Below are 16,417 nucleotides of genomic sequence, written 5' to 3' on the forward strand. Positions count from 1 at the left end.
ATATGAATAAAATATGCAATATTAATTTATGTTAATTGCTCCCTCTCCCTCTCTCCCTCACTGCCTCGCTCCATTTCTCCCTCTCTCCCTCTCTCCCTCAATGGCTCTCTCCCTCCCTCCCTTTTTAACTCCCTCTGTCAATCTTTCATTCTCTCCCCCTCCCTCTCTTAATCTCTCCTTTGCAAGCGTTGGGTTCTGGAGTTCAATGAAGAATTCAGAACATATTTCAACATCATTATGGCATCATTAAAATATGAAACGAATCACCTCAACATAAATTGTATCCATGATTCCTTTGATCCTCAAATGAGTCATGTGGAGCTGCTCACATTTGCAGCCTCTATAAGTATCTACATGATTCTTGACACGTTGAATCTCCTTTTTCTCCTTGACGAGCTCTGTTCAACCTCCATCGACGTCGTTATACAACGTCTTGATCACATCTAGATTGTAGTGGAGCTATGGCTTGAAGGGAGAAGAAAGGAAAGACCCTTCAACATTTATACTTGGTTAGATTTCATTCAGGACCTTCCCCTATTTACACTAAGCATGTATTTTTTTGGAAAGCCACCCAAACTTTAAGTATGTCTTCCAACATCCAAAAAACTATTTAAGTGTAACCCTCTAGGCCCATATATTAGTTTAGTTAACACTTTTAGTGGGACAATAACCTTTAATTACTCTTCCAAATGAATTAACAGTTGCATTATGTAGACTAATTAATGTCAGATCAATTTAACTGATCGATAGGTCAAGTATCCAACCCGTGGGGTGCCAACCTACGTCTTGTGGTCTAGAAGATACAAAGGAGTGTGTATCAACTCACTCGTGGAACATGATCATCGGTTACCATGTTAGTCTGATGGAAATATATGTGGCTGGCAAGCCAATCACACATTCCACGTCTCAATCCATGTTCATTAAATACATACACGCATGAGTTTATCATTTTGTCTCCTAGTGTATTAAGTTGATACTTTGCGCTAATTATCCTTGTGTTCCGATAATTTTGATCCATATTGTGCAGTGTTTTAACACACTATGACTTACCTAACAGAGTATTTTCATGCAAAGTTCAATGAGCAGTATGTTTTGTTCAATTTTTCTTATTACCTTATGATTACATCATGAGAATACTCTTCTAGAGAAAATGAAGCTACTCATTCAGATACTTCTAAATATAACCTTGCAAACATACCATTTTGACTTTATTCTTTTCATGGAAGAATATGGATAATATTTGGAGGTTGAATTAACAATAATGAGCTAGAGAAAATATTTAAATGGATCAAATACTTATTAATAGGGAAGGACACAGTCCCATCTCTGCCTGGTTCTACAAAAAACCTAAACCTAGACCTGAAGCTTTTTTTGGACTCGGTCTTGGTCCAGTCTCACTTCGCCCCGGTCTTGGTCCGGTTAGGATCACTAGTCAATGTCAGTTCTGATGCCAAGTAGTTTTTGATAATCACAGAGAGAGAGGGGGGGAGAGAGACGTAGTAAGAGCGATATGATTAGAGAGTGAAAGATTGTGAGAATGAGAGAATTAGAGGGAGAAAGAATAAGACAGTGACAAATGGAAAGAGGGAGATAATGGGAGAGTGAGAGACAAAGGGAGAGAGGATGAGAGAGGGAGAGAGTGAGAGAGTTAGAAGGGAGAGAATAAGAATGTGAGAGAGGGAGAACATGACATTGAGAGGGAGATAATGAGAGAGTGTGAGAAGGAGAGGAGAGTAAGAGGGAGAGACCATGAGAAATCAAGAGGGAGAGAGTGAAAGAGGAGGAGACTATGAGAAATTGAGAGGGAGAGAAGGAGAAAAATAGAGTCATAGGGAGAAAACAGGACAGTGAGATTCAAATAGGGAGAGAATGAGAGTGGGAAAAGGAGAGAGTGAGAGAGTGAAAGATGGAGGGAGTATGCGAGGGAGAGAGTGAGAGAGTGAAAGATGGAGGGAGTATGCGAGGGAGAGAGTGAGAGAGTGAAAGATGGAGGGAGTATGCGAGGGAGAGAGTGAGAGAGTGAAAGATGGAGGGAGTATGCGAGGGAGAGAGTGAGAAAGTGCAAGGGTGAGAGGGCGAGTGAAAGGGAAAGAACTGAGAGGGAGGGAATAGGAGAGTACGAGAGGGAGAGAGTGAAAGGGTGAGAGGGTGTGTGAAAGGGCAATACTAAGAGGGAGGGACTAGGAGAGTGCAAAAGGGAGAGTATGTGTGTGTGAGAGAAAGAGAGGGAGAGAATGCACGAGGTAGAAATTGAGAGAAGAAGAGGGGCCGAGCATGAGAACGAGAGAATGAGAGGGAGAGAGGGCAAGAGGGGTGGACTATGAGAGGGATAGAGTAAGAGAGGGGGAGCAGGCAAGAGGGAGAGAGTAAGAGTGGTAGAGAGGGAAAGATAGAGAGAGTGAGAGAGTGCACTGCTGGAAATCTGTGTGGGCGGCAAGCCAATCACACATTCCATATATCGTTGCATGTTCATTAGTATAACATATTCATTATAGTGAATGTGTGATGCTCATAATGAAGTCCATGAATACATGATCGAACTTAGTAATTATGATGAGATTGTAATATAGAGACCACTAGTCTTTAAGCATGTGTTCTAAACATTCATGTTCGAAGGACACTCGAGAAGGACATCAAAGTGTTCGAATAGAATTACACTATCTAGTTTCACTCATATGATTGGTATGCCCGGCCTCGTAGCCATTAATGTGGAGACACTAAGAATACATAGTGGGTGCTTTTTAGTGGAAAGAGTTTGGTGAATTAAACTAAACTATCAATTAGGTTGATTCAGGTCACGGTTGTGTAAGTGGTCCTTGGACCTGAGACACCAAAGATATCTTATATACGAACAGTTGTTTGAGTCTCTAATCATGGGATTCTAAACAGCCTTAGTTTGGGTATATCAAGAAGTTCAAGAAGAAAATTGAGTGGTCAAGATGACATCGTCCACCCACGGTATAAGAGGAGACAACTGTTTGTCTACAAGCCGTCTTTGGTGTCTCAGGTCTAAGGTCCACTTACACAATCATGACGTGAATCAACCTGATTGACAGTTCAGTATAATACCATTTAGGGACTCGTATAGATCAATTCACTGAAGTCTTTTCACTAAAGAACACCGACTATCTATCCTTAGTGTCTCCACATTAATGGCAACGAGGTCAGGCATAATGATCATATGAGTGGGCCTAGATAGTGTAACTCTATTCGGATACTTTGATGTCCTTCTCGAGTATCCTTCAAATAGGAATGTTTAGAACACATGCTTAAAGACTAGTAGTCTACGTATTAAGATCTCATCATAATTTTCTAAGTCCGATCATGTATTCATAGACTTCATTATAAGCATCACATGTGCACTATAATTAATATGTGCAATTAATGAACATGGAACGACATACTGGAATGTGTGCTTGGCTTGCCATCCACATAGATTTCCATCAACGCACTCTCTCGCTCTCTCCATCTTTCCCTCTTTGCCACTCTCACTCTCTCTCTCTCTTGCTTGTTCCCCTTTCTCTCACTCTATCCCTATCGCAGTCCCTCCCTCTTGCCCTTTCTCCCTCTCATTCTCTCGTTCTCATGCTCTCGTTCACATGGTATAGTTCTCATGGTCCTCCCTCTTCCTCTCTCAATTTCTCCCTCATGCGCTCTCTCCCTCTCTCTCTCTCTCACACACACACACACACTCTTCATCTCTCACTCTCCCCCTCTCGCACTCTCCAAGTCCCTCCCTCTCATTCTCGCCCTTTCACTCACCCTCACACCCTTGCACTCTCTCACTCTCTCCCTCTCATACTCTCTCCATTTTTCACTCTCTCACTCTCTCTCTCCTCTTCCCACTCATTCTCTCCCTTTCTCTTACACACACACTCTCTCCATCTCTCACTCTCTCACTCTCTCCTTTTCCCACTCTCATTCTCTCCCTATTTGAATCTCACTGTCCTGTTTTCTCCCTCTGACTCTGTTTTTCTCCTTCTCTCCCTCTCAATTTCTCATAGTCTCCTCCTCTTTAACTCTCTCCCTCTTGATTTCTCATGGTCTCTCCCTCTTACTCTCCTCTCCTTCTCACACTCTCTCATTATCTCCCTCTCAATGTCATGTTCTCCCTCTCTCACATTCTTATTCTCTCCCTTCTAACTCTCTCACTCTCTCCCTCTCTCATCCTCTCTCCCTTTGTCTCTCACTCTCCCATTATCTCCCTCTTTCCATTTGTCACTGTCTTATTCTTTCTCCCTCTAATTCTCTCATTCTCACAATCTTTCACTCTCTAATCATATCGCTCTTACTACGTCTCTCTCCCCCCCTCTCTCTCTGTGATTATCAAAAACTACTTGGCATCAGAACTGACATTGACTAGTGATCCTAACCGGACCAAGACCGGGGCGAAGTGAGACTGGACCAAGACCGAGTCCAAAAAAAGCTTCAGGTCTAGGTTTAGGTTTTTTGTAGAACCAGGCAGAGATGGGACTGTGTCCTTCCCTATTAATAAGTATTTGATCCATTTAAATATTTTCTCTAGCTCATTATTGTTAATTCAACCTCCAAATATTATCCATATTCTTCCATGAAAAGAATAAAGTCAAAATGGTATGTTTGCAAGGTTATATTTAGAAGTATCTGAATGAGTAGCTTCATTTTCTCTAGAAGAGTATTCTCATGATGTAATCATAAGGTAATAAGAAAAATTGAACAAAACATATTGCTCATTGCACTTTGCATGAAAATACTCTGTTAGGTAAGTCATAGTGTGTTAAAACACTGCACAATATGGATCAAAATTATCGGAACACAAGAATAATTAGCGCAAAGTATCAACTTGATACACTAGGAGATAAAACGATAAACTCATGGGCACACATATTTAAAAGTATTTCAGTGAAAATGCTTAATCACTAAAGTACTTACCACAGAAGTAAACTAAAGAATTACCCCAAAGTCTTTAAAGATATAAATATTGCAACTATGAAGTTATTCTTTTTAAAAGTAGAATTAATAGAAGACTATACCAGTGGAGGAGAAAAGCTCCATACAGAAGAACCAATTTATCCCTTGTCGTCTAGCCAGAGGCCCATCGATCCGACGGTCCAGAATCAATCCCAATTAAAGTCCAGCAATTGGACGAGAGATCATTTCAGCAAAGTCATAACTCATGGGTGCATATATTTAAAAGGATTTCAGTGAAAATGCATAATCACTAAAGTACTAACCACAGAAGTAAACTAAAGAATTACCACAGTCTTTATAGATATAAATAGTGCAACTATGAAGTTCTTCCTTTTAAAAGTAGAGTCAATAGAAGACTATACCAGTGAAGGAGAATAACTCCGTACAGAAGAACCAACTTATCCCTTGACGTCTAGCGGGAGGCCCATCGATCCGACGGTCCAGAATCAATCCTGATTAAAGTCTAGCAATTGGACTAGAGATCGCTTCCGCTGTCCCTCCTATTCCCTTTATCTTAACCGGGGTATGCCACATAAACCGATAATCTGAGCGGGGCCCACACCGGAAAAGCGGGGAGCTAAACCGACACCGCGGGACAGGATAAGGGCTCGGGAGGGCCGTCAAAGTTGGCGAGCCGACTCGGAACGAGTCGCGATTCCTGGTTGAGCTCGGTCGTCGTCCTCTCCGATCACGGGAAGGCCATGAGAGAGCTCGATTGCCGTAACCACCACTCTCTATATAGTTCGGATTGATGCGATTCTTGAGTTCGACGATTTTGCAGATTTCGATCGCCCGGGAAGCTTTACGCCGACCGATTTCGAGGGTTCGTCTTAGATTTTGCAATTGGGCTCCGATTCGACGTTCCGGAAGCTGTTCTTCCTCGGAAATGGACGAGGATGGCTCCGTCGCGAGGAAATTCTGGGCTAAATTTCAAAAGGAGGCGCTTCTCTCGGCTTACACTCCGTTCATTGTCTGCTTGGCTTCCGGTGGGCTGGAGTTGGACACCTTCCGCCATTACATTGCCCAGGACGTTCATTTCCTCAAGGCTTTTGTTCAAGCGTGAGCTCCGTCGCTTCTTGTTCTTGGATTCTTCATAATTTTGTTTTTTTCTAATAATTTGTTCTTTTTTTTGGGAATTTTAGGTATGAGATTGCGGAGGGATGCGCCGACGACGATGATGCAGCCGCGATTGGGAAACTCAAGAAGGGCATTCAGAAAGAATTGAAGATGCACGATTCTATCGTTGAGGTGGGATCTTGGGTCTCTCCGTAATCTTGATTTTCTTATTGATCTCTTTCAATCCCATGTTTCTTGTTTTTTCTTGATATCGCCTGTGTTAAAACATGAAATCCTTGGAAAATTTACCAAACTTCTTGATTAGTTTTTTTTGAAAAAAAAAAACTAATCAATGATTGCTTTACCAAACTTCTTGATTAGTTGTAGTGTTTATATGTGGAAATGATTGTTTTAGGAGTGGGGAGTCGACGTTACCAAGGAGATTACTCCCAATCCTGCAACTGTAAAATACACTAGTTTCTTGCTAGCAACAGCATCTGGAATAGTAGAAGGTGGAAAAGGTCCTGCCAAAATTGCCACTCCATTTGAAAAGACTAAGATTGCTGCGTATACCGTCGGCGCAATGACGCCATGCATGAGGCTTTATGCTTTCCTGAGCAAGGAAATTGAGAAGATATTGGGCCCTGATCATGGCACCCATCCTTACAGGAAGTGGATTGACAATTATGCTCCTGTTCATTTCGAGGTAATTCTTGAGAAGTCAGCTTTGAAAATTTTTATGAATTTTCTCTCACTAGAGTTTTGTATTTCAGGCTGCTGTGCTGCAGATAGAGGATTTGCTGGATAAACTAAGCATTTCATTAACAGGAGAGGAGCTTGAAGTGACTGAAAAGCTGTATCGACAAGCGATTAAACTGGAGATTGGGTTCTTCAATGCTCAGCCAGTGACCCAACGAGCGGTTGTCCCGTTGACCAGGTTGCTTGGTGAAGGGGAGCAGCGCTTGATTCTTTGCTCTGACTTTGATTTGACTTGCACAGTTGTTGATTCTTCGGCAATTTTGGCTGAGATTGCCATACTCAGCACGCAAAAGACAGATGGCATCGATAAGAACGATCCGACGGTCAGGAACTCTTCTGATCTGAGGAGTTCTTGGAATGCTCTTTCCAGACTCTACACGGAAGAGTATGAGCAGTGTATAGAGAACATCCTCACCCAAACTGAAGGTGCGCGCCATGTCAACCATTTCATCAAATTTTTTTTATCCAGACCTGATTCATCAAAATTTTTATCAGATGATGAATCATGAATCCCCAAAGTTCAATTATCAGTGACGTTTATAAATTTCTGTGGGATGGCGAGCCATGTTTTAACGTAATTTCCTTCAAAGTATAACTCAGAATTTTCCATTTATGAATTCTTTTTTCTGGTAATTTCAGCCAAAGAGTTTGATTACGACGGTTTAAGGAAAGCCTTGGAGCAACTGTCAGACTTTGAGAAGAGGGCAAATTCGAGGGTTTGTGAATCCGGAGTTCTTAAGGGCCTGAATAAGGATGATATTAAACTTGCCGGAGGGCGGCTGATCCTCCAAGATGGATGCAAGACTTTTTTCCAGAACATTGTGTCAAAAAAAGAGGAACTAAATGCTGATATCCATCTCCTGTCCTACTGCTGGTGTGGGGATCTCATTAGATCGGCGTTTTCATCAGGTACGTCTCAAATTTTAAAGAATTCTGAGTTCATCTACCCAGTTATAGAACTCTGGGGATCAATGATGAGGGGTTTGATCAGATAGGGTGATAACGTCCAGACCTTGATGGGCCCATTGATCAGATCCGATCAAAAGGCCCCGATAATCGATCTTTCACTCATCGATTAAGATAACAGAATCTGATCAAACATTACGATCGGTAGTGCTACACGAGATTGTGATCTGATCCAAAATGTTAATAACAGTCTGATTTTCTGTCGATCCCAAAGACCGCCAGTCCCTTTTAATGATTAATGATGGAAATTCGTTTTCCTGGATAAGTCAGTCAGGATGATTCGATTTATTCTTCCTTTCTAATTATGATGGACAGGAGGACTCGACGTTCTGGGAATACATGCCAATGAGCTCCAGTTTGATGGGAGCATCTCCACAGGCGAGATTGTGAGGAAGATGGAGAGCCCACTTGACAAGATCGGAGCATTTAAAGAAATTCTTCAGGATTCGCCCAAGCATCTGTCTGTTTACATTGGAGATTCTGTGGGTGATCTACTGTGCCTGCTGGAGGCCGATGTGGGCATCGTTGTTGGATCCAGTGCGAGCTTGAGGCGGGTCGGATCTCATTTCGGGGTCTCCTTCGTCCCGCTTCTGCCCGGCCTGGTGAAGAAACAAAAGCTTCTAGACGAGGGCTCGGCTTCTCCCCTCTGGAAGGGCCTATCAGGCGTGCTCTACACTGTCTCCTCCTGGGCAGAGATCCGCACTTTCGTGCTTGGCGTTTGACTTGGATTTCACCCTCTTAAAGACAGTCAATGGAGTACTTTTGCCCGACCCGATTGCGGATTATTTTTCCGCTTCTATTAAAAAAAACCCAGGTGATGAAGGCTTTCTTTACTTTTCTTCCTTCCTGCTCTAAGTCGTCTATGTTCCTCATTTCTGATGGTTTTACGTTCCTGAATTTTGGACTTGTTTTTTGGTTCAGGTATTCTTTGGGTCGGTAGAGGTCTGACCGTTGACTTCTGAAGTCGGTGACAGGAAGGAGTCTCCAGTTGGGTTTTTGATGTTCTGGGGATCCGGCGTGAAATTTTTTTTTTTTTTTTGTTTGGAAACAGAGGATTGAAAGAAAATAAAGCCTGCCCAATTCAATTGCTTCCCTCGTTGACCGAAAAGTCAAGTGGGTTTCCTCCCGGTTGACTGTGTTTTTAGTTGAAGAGAGGAGGCTAAGCGAGGAGCCAGAAATTCTTGTGGGTTTTGGTGTTGAGAACGTAGCCTGCGTTCTGGCCCTTCTTCTGCACTCCCACGCAAAGGCACCTGCTGTTCTCTATCAAGTACTCCACCATGTCCATGCTCTTGCCCCCTCCTCCCAGCCTCCCTCTACATCACCACAAACAGCAACCCATCAGTATATGATATATATGTCTCTCTCTATTATCTAGCTATCCATCTATTAGTCTATCTATCCATCTATCAATCTATCTATCCATCTATCAATCTATCTGTCCATCTATCTATCTATCCATCTATGTGTCCATTTATCCACTTATATGTCCATCTATCTCTCTATATATCCGTCTATGTCTCCATCTATCCACGTATCTGTCCATCTATTTATCTATCTGTCTATCTATCCATCTGTGTCCATCTATCCACATATCTGTCCATCTATTTATCTATCTGTCTATCATTTATCTATATGTCCATATATCCACCTATCTGTCCATCTATTTATCTATCTGTCTATCTGTCCATCTATGTGTCCATCTATCCACATATCTGTCCATCTATTTATCTATTTGTCTATCTATTTATCTATCTGTCCATCTATCCATCTATCCATTCTACATTTCTCTTTCTCTGTCTATTATTTATCAAACCCTCTTTCGTTTTCTATCCATTCTACATTTCCCTTTCGTTTTCTATCGATGTTATAACTCTTTCTATTTCTCTCTCTCTCAATACAGTTTTCTATCTCCACTTCTATCCGTTTTCCATTTTTCTTCCCCTCGCTCTCCATTCATCTCTCTATCGCTACATCTATCACTTTATATCTATCATTCTGGCTCTCTAAATTCTATATCTATACATGTATCTATCTCTATTTTTGAACCTCTGTATCCACTTCTGTCTCTATCTCTATCTGCTGACCTCTGTATCCACTCATCTGTCTCTATCCCTATCGGGTTCCCTCTCCATCCATTCTCTATCCATATATTGTTTCCTTCTCAACCTCTATACCTGACTCTATCTGTTTCCTTCCTCAATCTCTATCTCTATCTCTATCTGTTTCCCTCTCCATCTATTCTCTATCTCTATCTCTGTCTCAATCTGTTCCCTCTAAATCTCAATCTCAATCTCTATCTCTATCTCTATCTGTTTCCCTCTCCATCCATTCTCTATCTTCATCTCTATCTCTATCTCTGTCTCAATCTGTTTCCTTCTAAATCTCAATCTCAATCTCAATCTCAATCTCAATCTCTATCTCTATCTCTACTTGTTTCCCTCTCCATCTATTCTCTATCTCTATCTCTGTCTCAATCTGTTCCCTCTAAATCTCAATCTCAATCTCTATCTCTATCTCTATCTGTTTCCCTCTCCATCCATTCTCTATCTTCATCTCTATCTCTATCTCTGTCTCAATCTGTTTCCTTCTAAATCTCAATCTCAATCTCAATCTCAATCTCAATCTCTATCTCTATCTCTACTTGTTTCCCTCTCCATCTATTCTCTATCTCTATCTCTGTCTCAATCTGTTCCCTCTAAATCTCAATCTCAATCTCTATCTCTATCTCTATCTGTTTCCCTCTCCATCCATTCTCTATCTCTATCTCTATCTCTGTCTCAATCTGTTTCCTTCTAAATCTCAATCTCTATCTGTTTCCCTCTCCATCCATTCTTTATCTCTATCTCTTTCTCAATCTGTTTCCTTCTAAATTTCAATCTCTATCTCTTTCTCTATCTCTATCTGTTTCCCTCTCCATCCATTCTCTATCTCTATCTCTATCTCTGTCTCAATCTGTTTCCTTCTAAATCTCAATCTCTATCTGTTTCCCTCTCCATCCATTCTTTATCTCTATCTCTTTCTCAATCTGTTTCCTTCTAAATTTCAATCTCTATCTCTTTCTCTATCTCTATCTGTTTCCCTCTCCATCCATTCTCTATCTCTATCTCTATCTCTGTCTCAATCTGTTTCCTTCTAAATCTCAATCTCTATCTGTTTCCCTCTCCATCCATTCTCTATCTCTATCTCTATCTCTGTCTCAATCTGTTTCCTTCTAAATCTCAATCTCAATCTCAATCTCTATCTCTATCTCTAACTGTCTCCCTCTCCATCCATTCTCTATCTCTATCTCTATCTCTGTCTCAATCTGTTTCCTTCTAAATCTCAATCTCAATCTCAATCTCTATCTCTATCTCTAACTGTCTCCCTCTCCATCCATTCTCTATCTCTATCTCTATCTCTGTCTCAATCTGTTTCCTTCTAAATTTCAATCTCTATCTCTATCTGTTTCCCTCTCCATCCATTCTCAATGTCTATCTCTGTCCCAATCTGTTTCCTTCTAAATCTCTATCTCTATCTTTTTCCGTCACCATCTCTTCTCTATCTCTCTCTATCTGTTTCCTTCTCAATCTCTACCTCGGTCTCTATCTCAATCCTCCTCAATCTCTTTCTGGGTTTCTATCTCTTTCCTCCTCAATCTCTATCTCTGTCTCTATCTGCTACCTTAATCTCTCTCTCTTTCTCTACCTGTTTCCTTCTCTATCTCTATCCACGCCTCTATCTCAATCAATATCTCAATCATTTCCCCTCTGTACCCTCTGCTCCATCTCCATCATTTTCCCTTCCCTCCGTCTCTACCTGTCGACCCCTTCATCTCTCTCTCCATCCATCTCTATCTGTCGACCCTTTCGTCTCTCTCTCCATCCATCTCTATTTGTGTAACCCTTCATCTCTATTTACCTTCATCTCTATCACTTGACCCCTTCATTTCTCACTCCATCAATCTTTATCTGTCGACCCATTCATCTCTCTTTCCATACATCTATCTGTCGACCCCTTCATCTCTCTCTCCATCCATCTCTATCTATCGACCCATTCATCTTTCTTTCCCTCCATTTCTATCTGTGGACCCCTTCATCTCTCTCTCGATCCATCTCTATCTGTGGACCCCTTCATCTCTCTCTCCATCCATCTCTATATGTGGATTCCTTCATCTCTCTTTTCCTCCATCTCTATCTGTGGACCCCTTCATCTCTCTCTCCATACATCTCTATCTGTCAACCCCTTCATCTCTCTTTCCCTCCATCTCTATCACTCGACCCATTCATCTCTCTTTCCATACATCTCTATCAGTCGACCTCTTCATCTCTCTCTCCATACATCTCTATCTGTCAACCCCTTCATCTCTCTTTCCCTCCATCTCTATCACTCGACCCATTCATCTCTCTTTCCATACATCTCTATCAGTCGACCTCTTCATCTCTCTCTCCATCCATCTCCATCTGTCGACCCATTCATCTCTCTTTCCTTCCGTCTCTATCTGTCGACCCCATCATCTCTCTCTCCCTCCATCCATCACTCTCTGTCGACCCCTTCATTTCTCTCTCCATCCATCTCGTTTTCTCATCAACGCAGGCTGTATGCATGCATGAATATCTGTACCGACCATATATATAACATATCCATGCATGCATGCATGTATGGTAAGAGACGAAGCAGGGAAAAAGAGAAGAGAACGAACCCGAGGAAGGAAGATCGGCGGGGCTGGCCGACGACGAGAAGGTCGACGCCGAGGGAAGCAGTGTGAGAGAGAACGACAGCGGCCTTGTCGCAGTCCTCCGCCTCTACGCGCAGGACTTGCACCGATACCTGCGGTTGAGCCTGCCGGCAGCGCTCTTTCATTTCTTCTACGAAATCGACGTTGGTGGAGCCGTCGGCGGTGGCGCCGCTGGTGGATGGTCGGCGGAGAAAGGACGAGAAGGGGCTTCGGCGGGATAATCCGTCGAAATGGAGAAGGATAATCTCGTCTTGCTCGAGTATCGCGTGGGTTAAGGCCCATTGAAGCGCTCCCGTAGATTCTCTTTTTCCTTCCTCCGCCACCACCATCACCTTCCTCTTCTCCTCCGCCATTGACCCCCCTCCAAACTTCCTCTTCAGAACACCATCTCTCTCTCTCCCTCTCTCTCTCTCTCTCTCTCTCTCTCTCTCTCTCTCTCTCTCTCTCTCTCTCTCTCTCTCTCTCTCTCTCTCTCTCTCTCTCTCTCTCTCTCTCCTTCTTCTTCTTCTTCTTCTTCTTCTTCTTCTTCTCTTATCTCTCCTTCTTCTTCGTCTTCTTCTTCTTCTTCTTCTTCTTCTTCTTCTTCTTTTCTTCTCTTATCTCTCCTTCTTCTTCGTCTTCTTCTTCTTCTCTTATCTCTCCTTCTTCTTCTTCTCTTATCTCTCCTTCTTCTTCTTCTATTATCTCTCCTTCGTCTTCTTCTTCTTTCTCTGTTGGGCTAAATGAACGTGGGTCGTCGAAAGTGCCGTTGAGCGGTCGAATAGCAACGACGGCAGGGGAGGTGGGCTTCAGAAATAGAATGTCGACCTGGCGGATGGGGAGAGGTCCAGGTCAGCCTCGTGGCCTTGATAAGATCGAAAATTTGAGGTTTAAAGAGTCGACGCGTTGAAAGGGCAGAGTTGAATAGTGAAAATATACCAAAGAAACGAATGTTTAGAAGTTGACAATAGAAAAGGTTGACATACTGGAAATATTGGAACTTTTCCATTTAAAAACAGGCTGGAGAATACTATTAACTGCAGTCTTCGCTCAAGTCGCATGAGGCATGAAGCTTTCAGAGTTAACCCACCAAAAGATAGGTTGCCTGATAAACTCAAAAAACAAGGTTTTAAATGATATGTACTTAGTATTTGAGTTTAATCAACAATAATTATAAAATATTTACTCACCGAATATGACGAGGTACTGATTGGCAAGGATCATCTTCACAGAGAGCGGTGTTCAAGAATTTAATATTCTCTAAATGTCGATCAAAGGTGGTGTAAAGTGATACTTGTAATGTAAGAGCTATAGAGAAGAGGTAAAATAAAGATGTGAGATGGTGATAATTACTTTTTATATAAACTATTAATATTAATTCAAATGTGAAATATCAGGGGAAAATGGCCAAGACCATCAAGACACTTTGATGAATCTTTGCACTCTTATCTCTTTTACTAAGCCTGAAAATGTAAGAAGCACGTTCAAAATAAGACCTGAAAAGCATACATATCCTAAGGCCATGTTTGCATCATTTTATTGAACTTACCTTCATTTTTGTTTGAATTCTCATTTCATGCATAAATTTTGCCTTTTGGTTAAAATAACATTTTTAATATATTATATTACATATTTTACCAGTTCTATTATTTTCAGAAAAATGTGTTTTAACATTATTAATTTGAATGGATGGAACCTATGTTGGGATTTAATATTTCTCTTAAGTAATTTTACATTTGCAGGGCTGAAATTAAAGAAAAAATAGGAAAAATGTCATAGCCAAGGGTCATCAGCAGCAGCACTCAAGTCAGTTGTAGGCATGCAAGTGTGGCAGCCGAAGTCCACCCGGAACAAGCAAGCACCAGTGCCTACGCATAGAGCCCAACAGCGAGCTCCACACAGCCCACAAGGTACCCAAATAGGCCCACTAGAAGAGCACATAACTGATAACATGTCACACAGATGCACAAGAGGGAAAGTATTTAACTTATTTAATCCACATGTTCAAGCACTACTTAGAAAGTGATCTCTATTTCTGAAATGGTCGATATGCGATAGCTTCTAATCCATTTCGTTCAGTCTACGTCAGGCCGGGCCAATAGAAAAGGGAGAAGGATCCCAGCCCACTAGGTCACAATCTTAATAAAAGGAAGGAACAACTGATCAGCTTTCTAGCCAACTCAGCCCAAAGCCTGAGGAAGGGACTGTGAGATTTAAATAAGACATCATTTATCTCTTATTTCCTTTTTGCAGCCTTTAATTCATTACCAAAAGTTGACAAGGACGGTGGGGCTGCTCAATGGACCAATTAGAGGGGGAGCTGCTGACGGGGAGGAAGCTGACTCGGCAAAGAGGGGTACACTATAAAGAGATGGCTCCATGTCTGTGATTTAATCACAGCCATTGGACCCATCCAAGGGAGATCAGAGGGTCAAGGGTAAACTAATGAACCAAAAATTTGGGTTCGAAATGCATAAACCAAAATTTTTGGTTTATGCAACATATTTATAAGTTTCCATTAAGAGCATAGGGCAATAATGCGTTGAATCCATAGAGAGCAAGTATTGAATAAGTGAATTTAAGCTATAATTTTCTTGGTTTTTTAATATTTATTCAGTAATTTAACCTAAATTAATCAAATCAAACTAGTCAAAAGTAATTGAAAATAAATATAAAATAATTTTCCTCATTGACCTACATTATTTATAAAATATCAAAAAGTTTTAAGAGTTTGAATATAATTTAGTAGTATAAAACACTCATTAATTTTAAATAATTAAATACCTTTTGCCAGCGTTGGTTGAAGATTGATAGTAGTGTACATGACTGGAGTGGAGTGAATGAAATAAACATCTCCTCTAACAGGGATGTAGATGATGGCGTATAAACCCTGACAAGCGGGGGAGGGGATGAGGGATGACGATTTTACGGTCACTAATGAGGTCGAGATGGAAGTGGATATATACTGACAAGCAACAAAGCTGGAGGTGGCATGCATGATATAGAAACCTAAGTTATTAGTGCTAGGATCAAGATCGAAGATGTGAGTTAGAAAAAAGAAGATCAAACAAACCTTGTCGCCATGTGCCCAGTGGGTTGAGTGGTGATTCATCTTCATGCATCTTGATCTGCACATTACTCTTTCAACCCTTCTCAATTGGAATGCAATAATGAACCTGACGTAGGACGGCTACGGAATTGACGACTAAGGAATGGACGACGAAGGAATGGACGACTGGGTTGACGGGACAGACTACGGGTAGATGGACGACTAGGGATGGATCGGATGCTGGAGGGATAAAACAGCCACAGAAATCACACGGTCAAATTTGGACTTTAAAACCGATGAAAATCTGGTGGTGCAGCTCCGACCCTTATCAAGGGTGGGAGTACTGTCTTCCCCCACCGCGATGATGCCTAAGCACCGAAATCAATATCCGAATTTGCGTCGCGAAGAAACACTCGAGAAAGAGAGAGAAGAAATGGAAATCCAAACCAAATCTAATTCTGACGGCGGTAGAAACTTCTCAAGAGAACACTGGACGGAGAACACTTTCAACACCAAAGAGTTTAGGCATACCTCGGCACCGTAGTGCATGAAGAGGATGCGGGAAATTCCGATCGTGACGAGGCTGGGCGAATCTGGGCGTTGAGCGGCCCACTAGATGAGGAAGATTCTTGGCGTTCCGGGCGTTGAACGGCCCTGGTAGAGAGTAGATGTCGTTGTCGCAGAGTCAGTCGTAGGCGAATACCCGCGCTCGCGAAGCGTGCGCGGCTCGAAGCGTCGAACGGCGTCGACGACGACCGGCGCCGCCGGTGTCGAAGTCTTGCGGGGCGGCCTGGGCGGCCCTGGTTGGGGCAGCCTAGGCGGCCTTTGGGCGGCCCCAAGCAGACGGCCTGGGGGCGGCCTTGGCGGCCGTGGCAGGGGCGGCCTGGGCGGCCCTGGTTGGGGCGGCCTGGGCGGCCTTTGGGCGGCCCTAAGCGGGCGGCCTT

General features: G+C 42.4%; 2 protein-coding genes across 2 annotated transcripts; one reads left to right on the plus strand and one right to left on the minus strand.

Moving 5' to 3' along the window:
- The first annotated feature begins 5,576 nt into the window (after positions 1-5,576).
- On the plus strand, positions 5,577-8,823 carry LOC144710225 (heme oxygenase-like, multi-helical). The gene is made up of 7 exons (XM_078583933.1): positions 5,577-6,009; positions 6,093-6,198; positions 6,422-6,712; positions 6,780-7,191; positions 7,405-7,674; positions 8,047-8,545; positions 8,653-8,823. Exons 1-6 carry the CDS (start codon positions 5,702-5,704, stop codon positions 8,451-8,453), a joined length of 1,794 nt encoding a protein of 597 aa, XP_078440059.1. The 5' UTR covers positions 5,577-5,701; the 3' UTR covers positions 8,454-8,545; positions 8,653-8,823.
- A 67-nt stretch (positions 8,824-8,890) lies between these two features.
- LOC144710226 (Adenine nucleotide alpha hydrolases-like superfamily protein) lies at positions 8,891-12,891 on the minus strand. Its single transcript, XM_078583934.1, has 2 exons — positions 12,410-12,891; positions 8,891-9,044 (listed from the first exon to the last, which is right to left on the minus strand). The coding sequence occupies exons 1-2, from the start codon at positions 12,796-12,798 to the stop codon at positions 8,891-8,893; spliced, it is 543 nt and encodes a 180-aa protein (XP_078440060.1). The 5' UTR covers positions 12,799-12,891.
- Between the last annotated feature and the right edge of the window lie 3,526 nt (positions 12,892-16,417).

Source organism: Wolffia australiana, chromosome 12 (assembly GCF_029677425.1).
Source record: "Wolffia australiana isolate 7733 chromosome 12, ASM2967742v1".
NCBI classification, from domain to species: Eukaryota; Viridiplantae; Streptophyta; class Magnoliopsida; order Alismatales; family Araceae; genus Wolffia; species Wolffia australiana.

Excerpts from the sequence above, each read along its gene's own strand:
- LOC144710225 (XM_078583933.1), top strand. The coding sequence starts at position 5,702 with ATGCGATTCTTGAGTTCGACGATTTTGCAGATTTCGATCGCCCGGGAA. Across the intron at positions 6,713-6,779 it reads ATGCTCCTGTTCATTTCGAG|GCTGCTGTGCTGCAGATAGA; the intron begins GTAATTCTTGAG and ends TTTGTATTTCAG. Across the intron at positions 7,192-7,404 it reads CATCCTCACCCAAACTGAAG|CCAAAGAGTTTGATTACGAC; the intron begins GTGCGCGCCATG and ends TGGTAATTTCAG.
- LOC144710226 (XM_078583934.1), bottom strand. The coding sequence starts at position 12,798 with ATGGCGGAGGAGAAGAGGAAGGTGATGGTGGTGGCGGAGGAAGGAAAA. Across the intron at positions 9,045-12,409 it reads CGCCGATCTTCCTTCCTCGG|AGGGAGGCTGGGAGGAGGGG; the intron begins GTTCGTTCTCTT and ends GTGGTGATGTAG.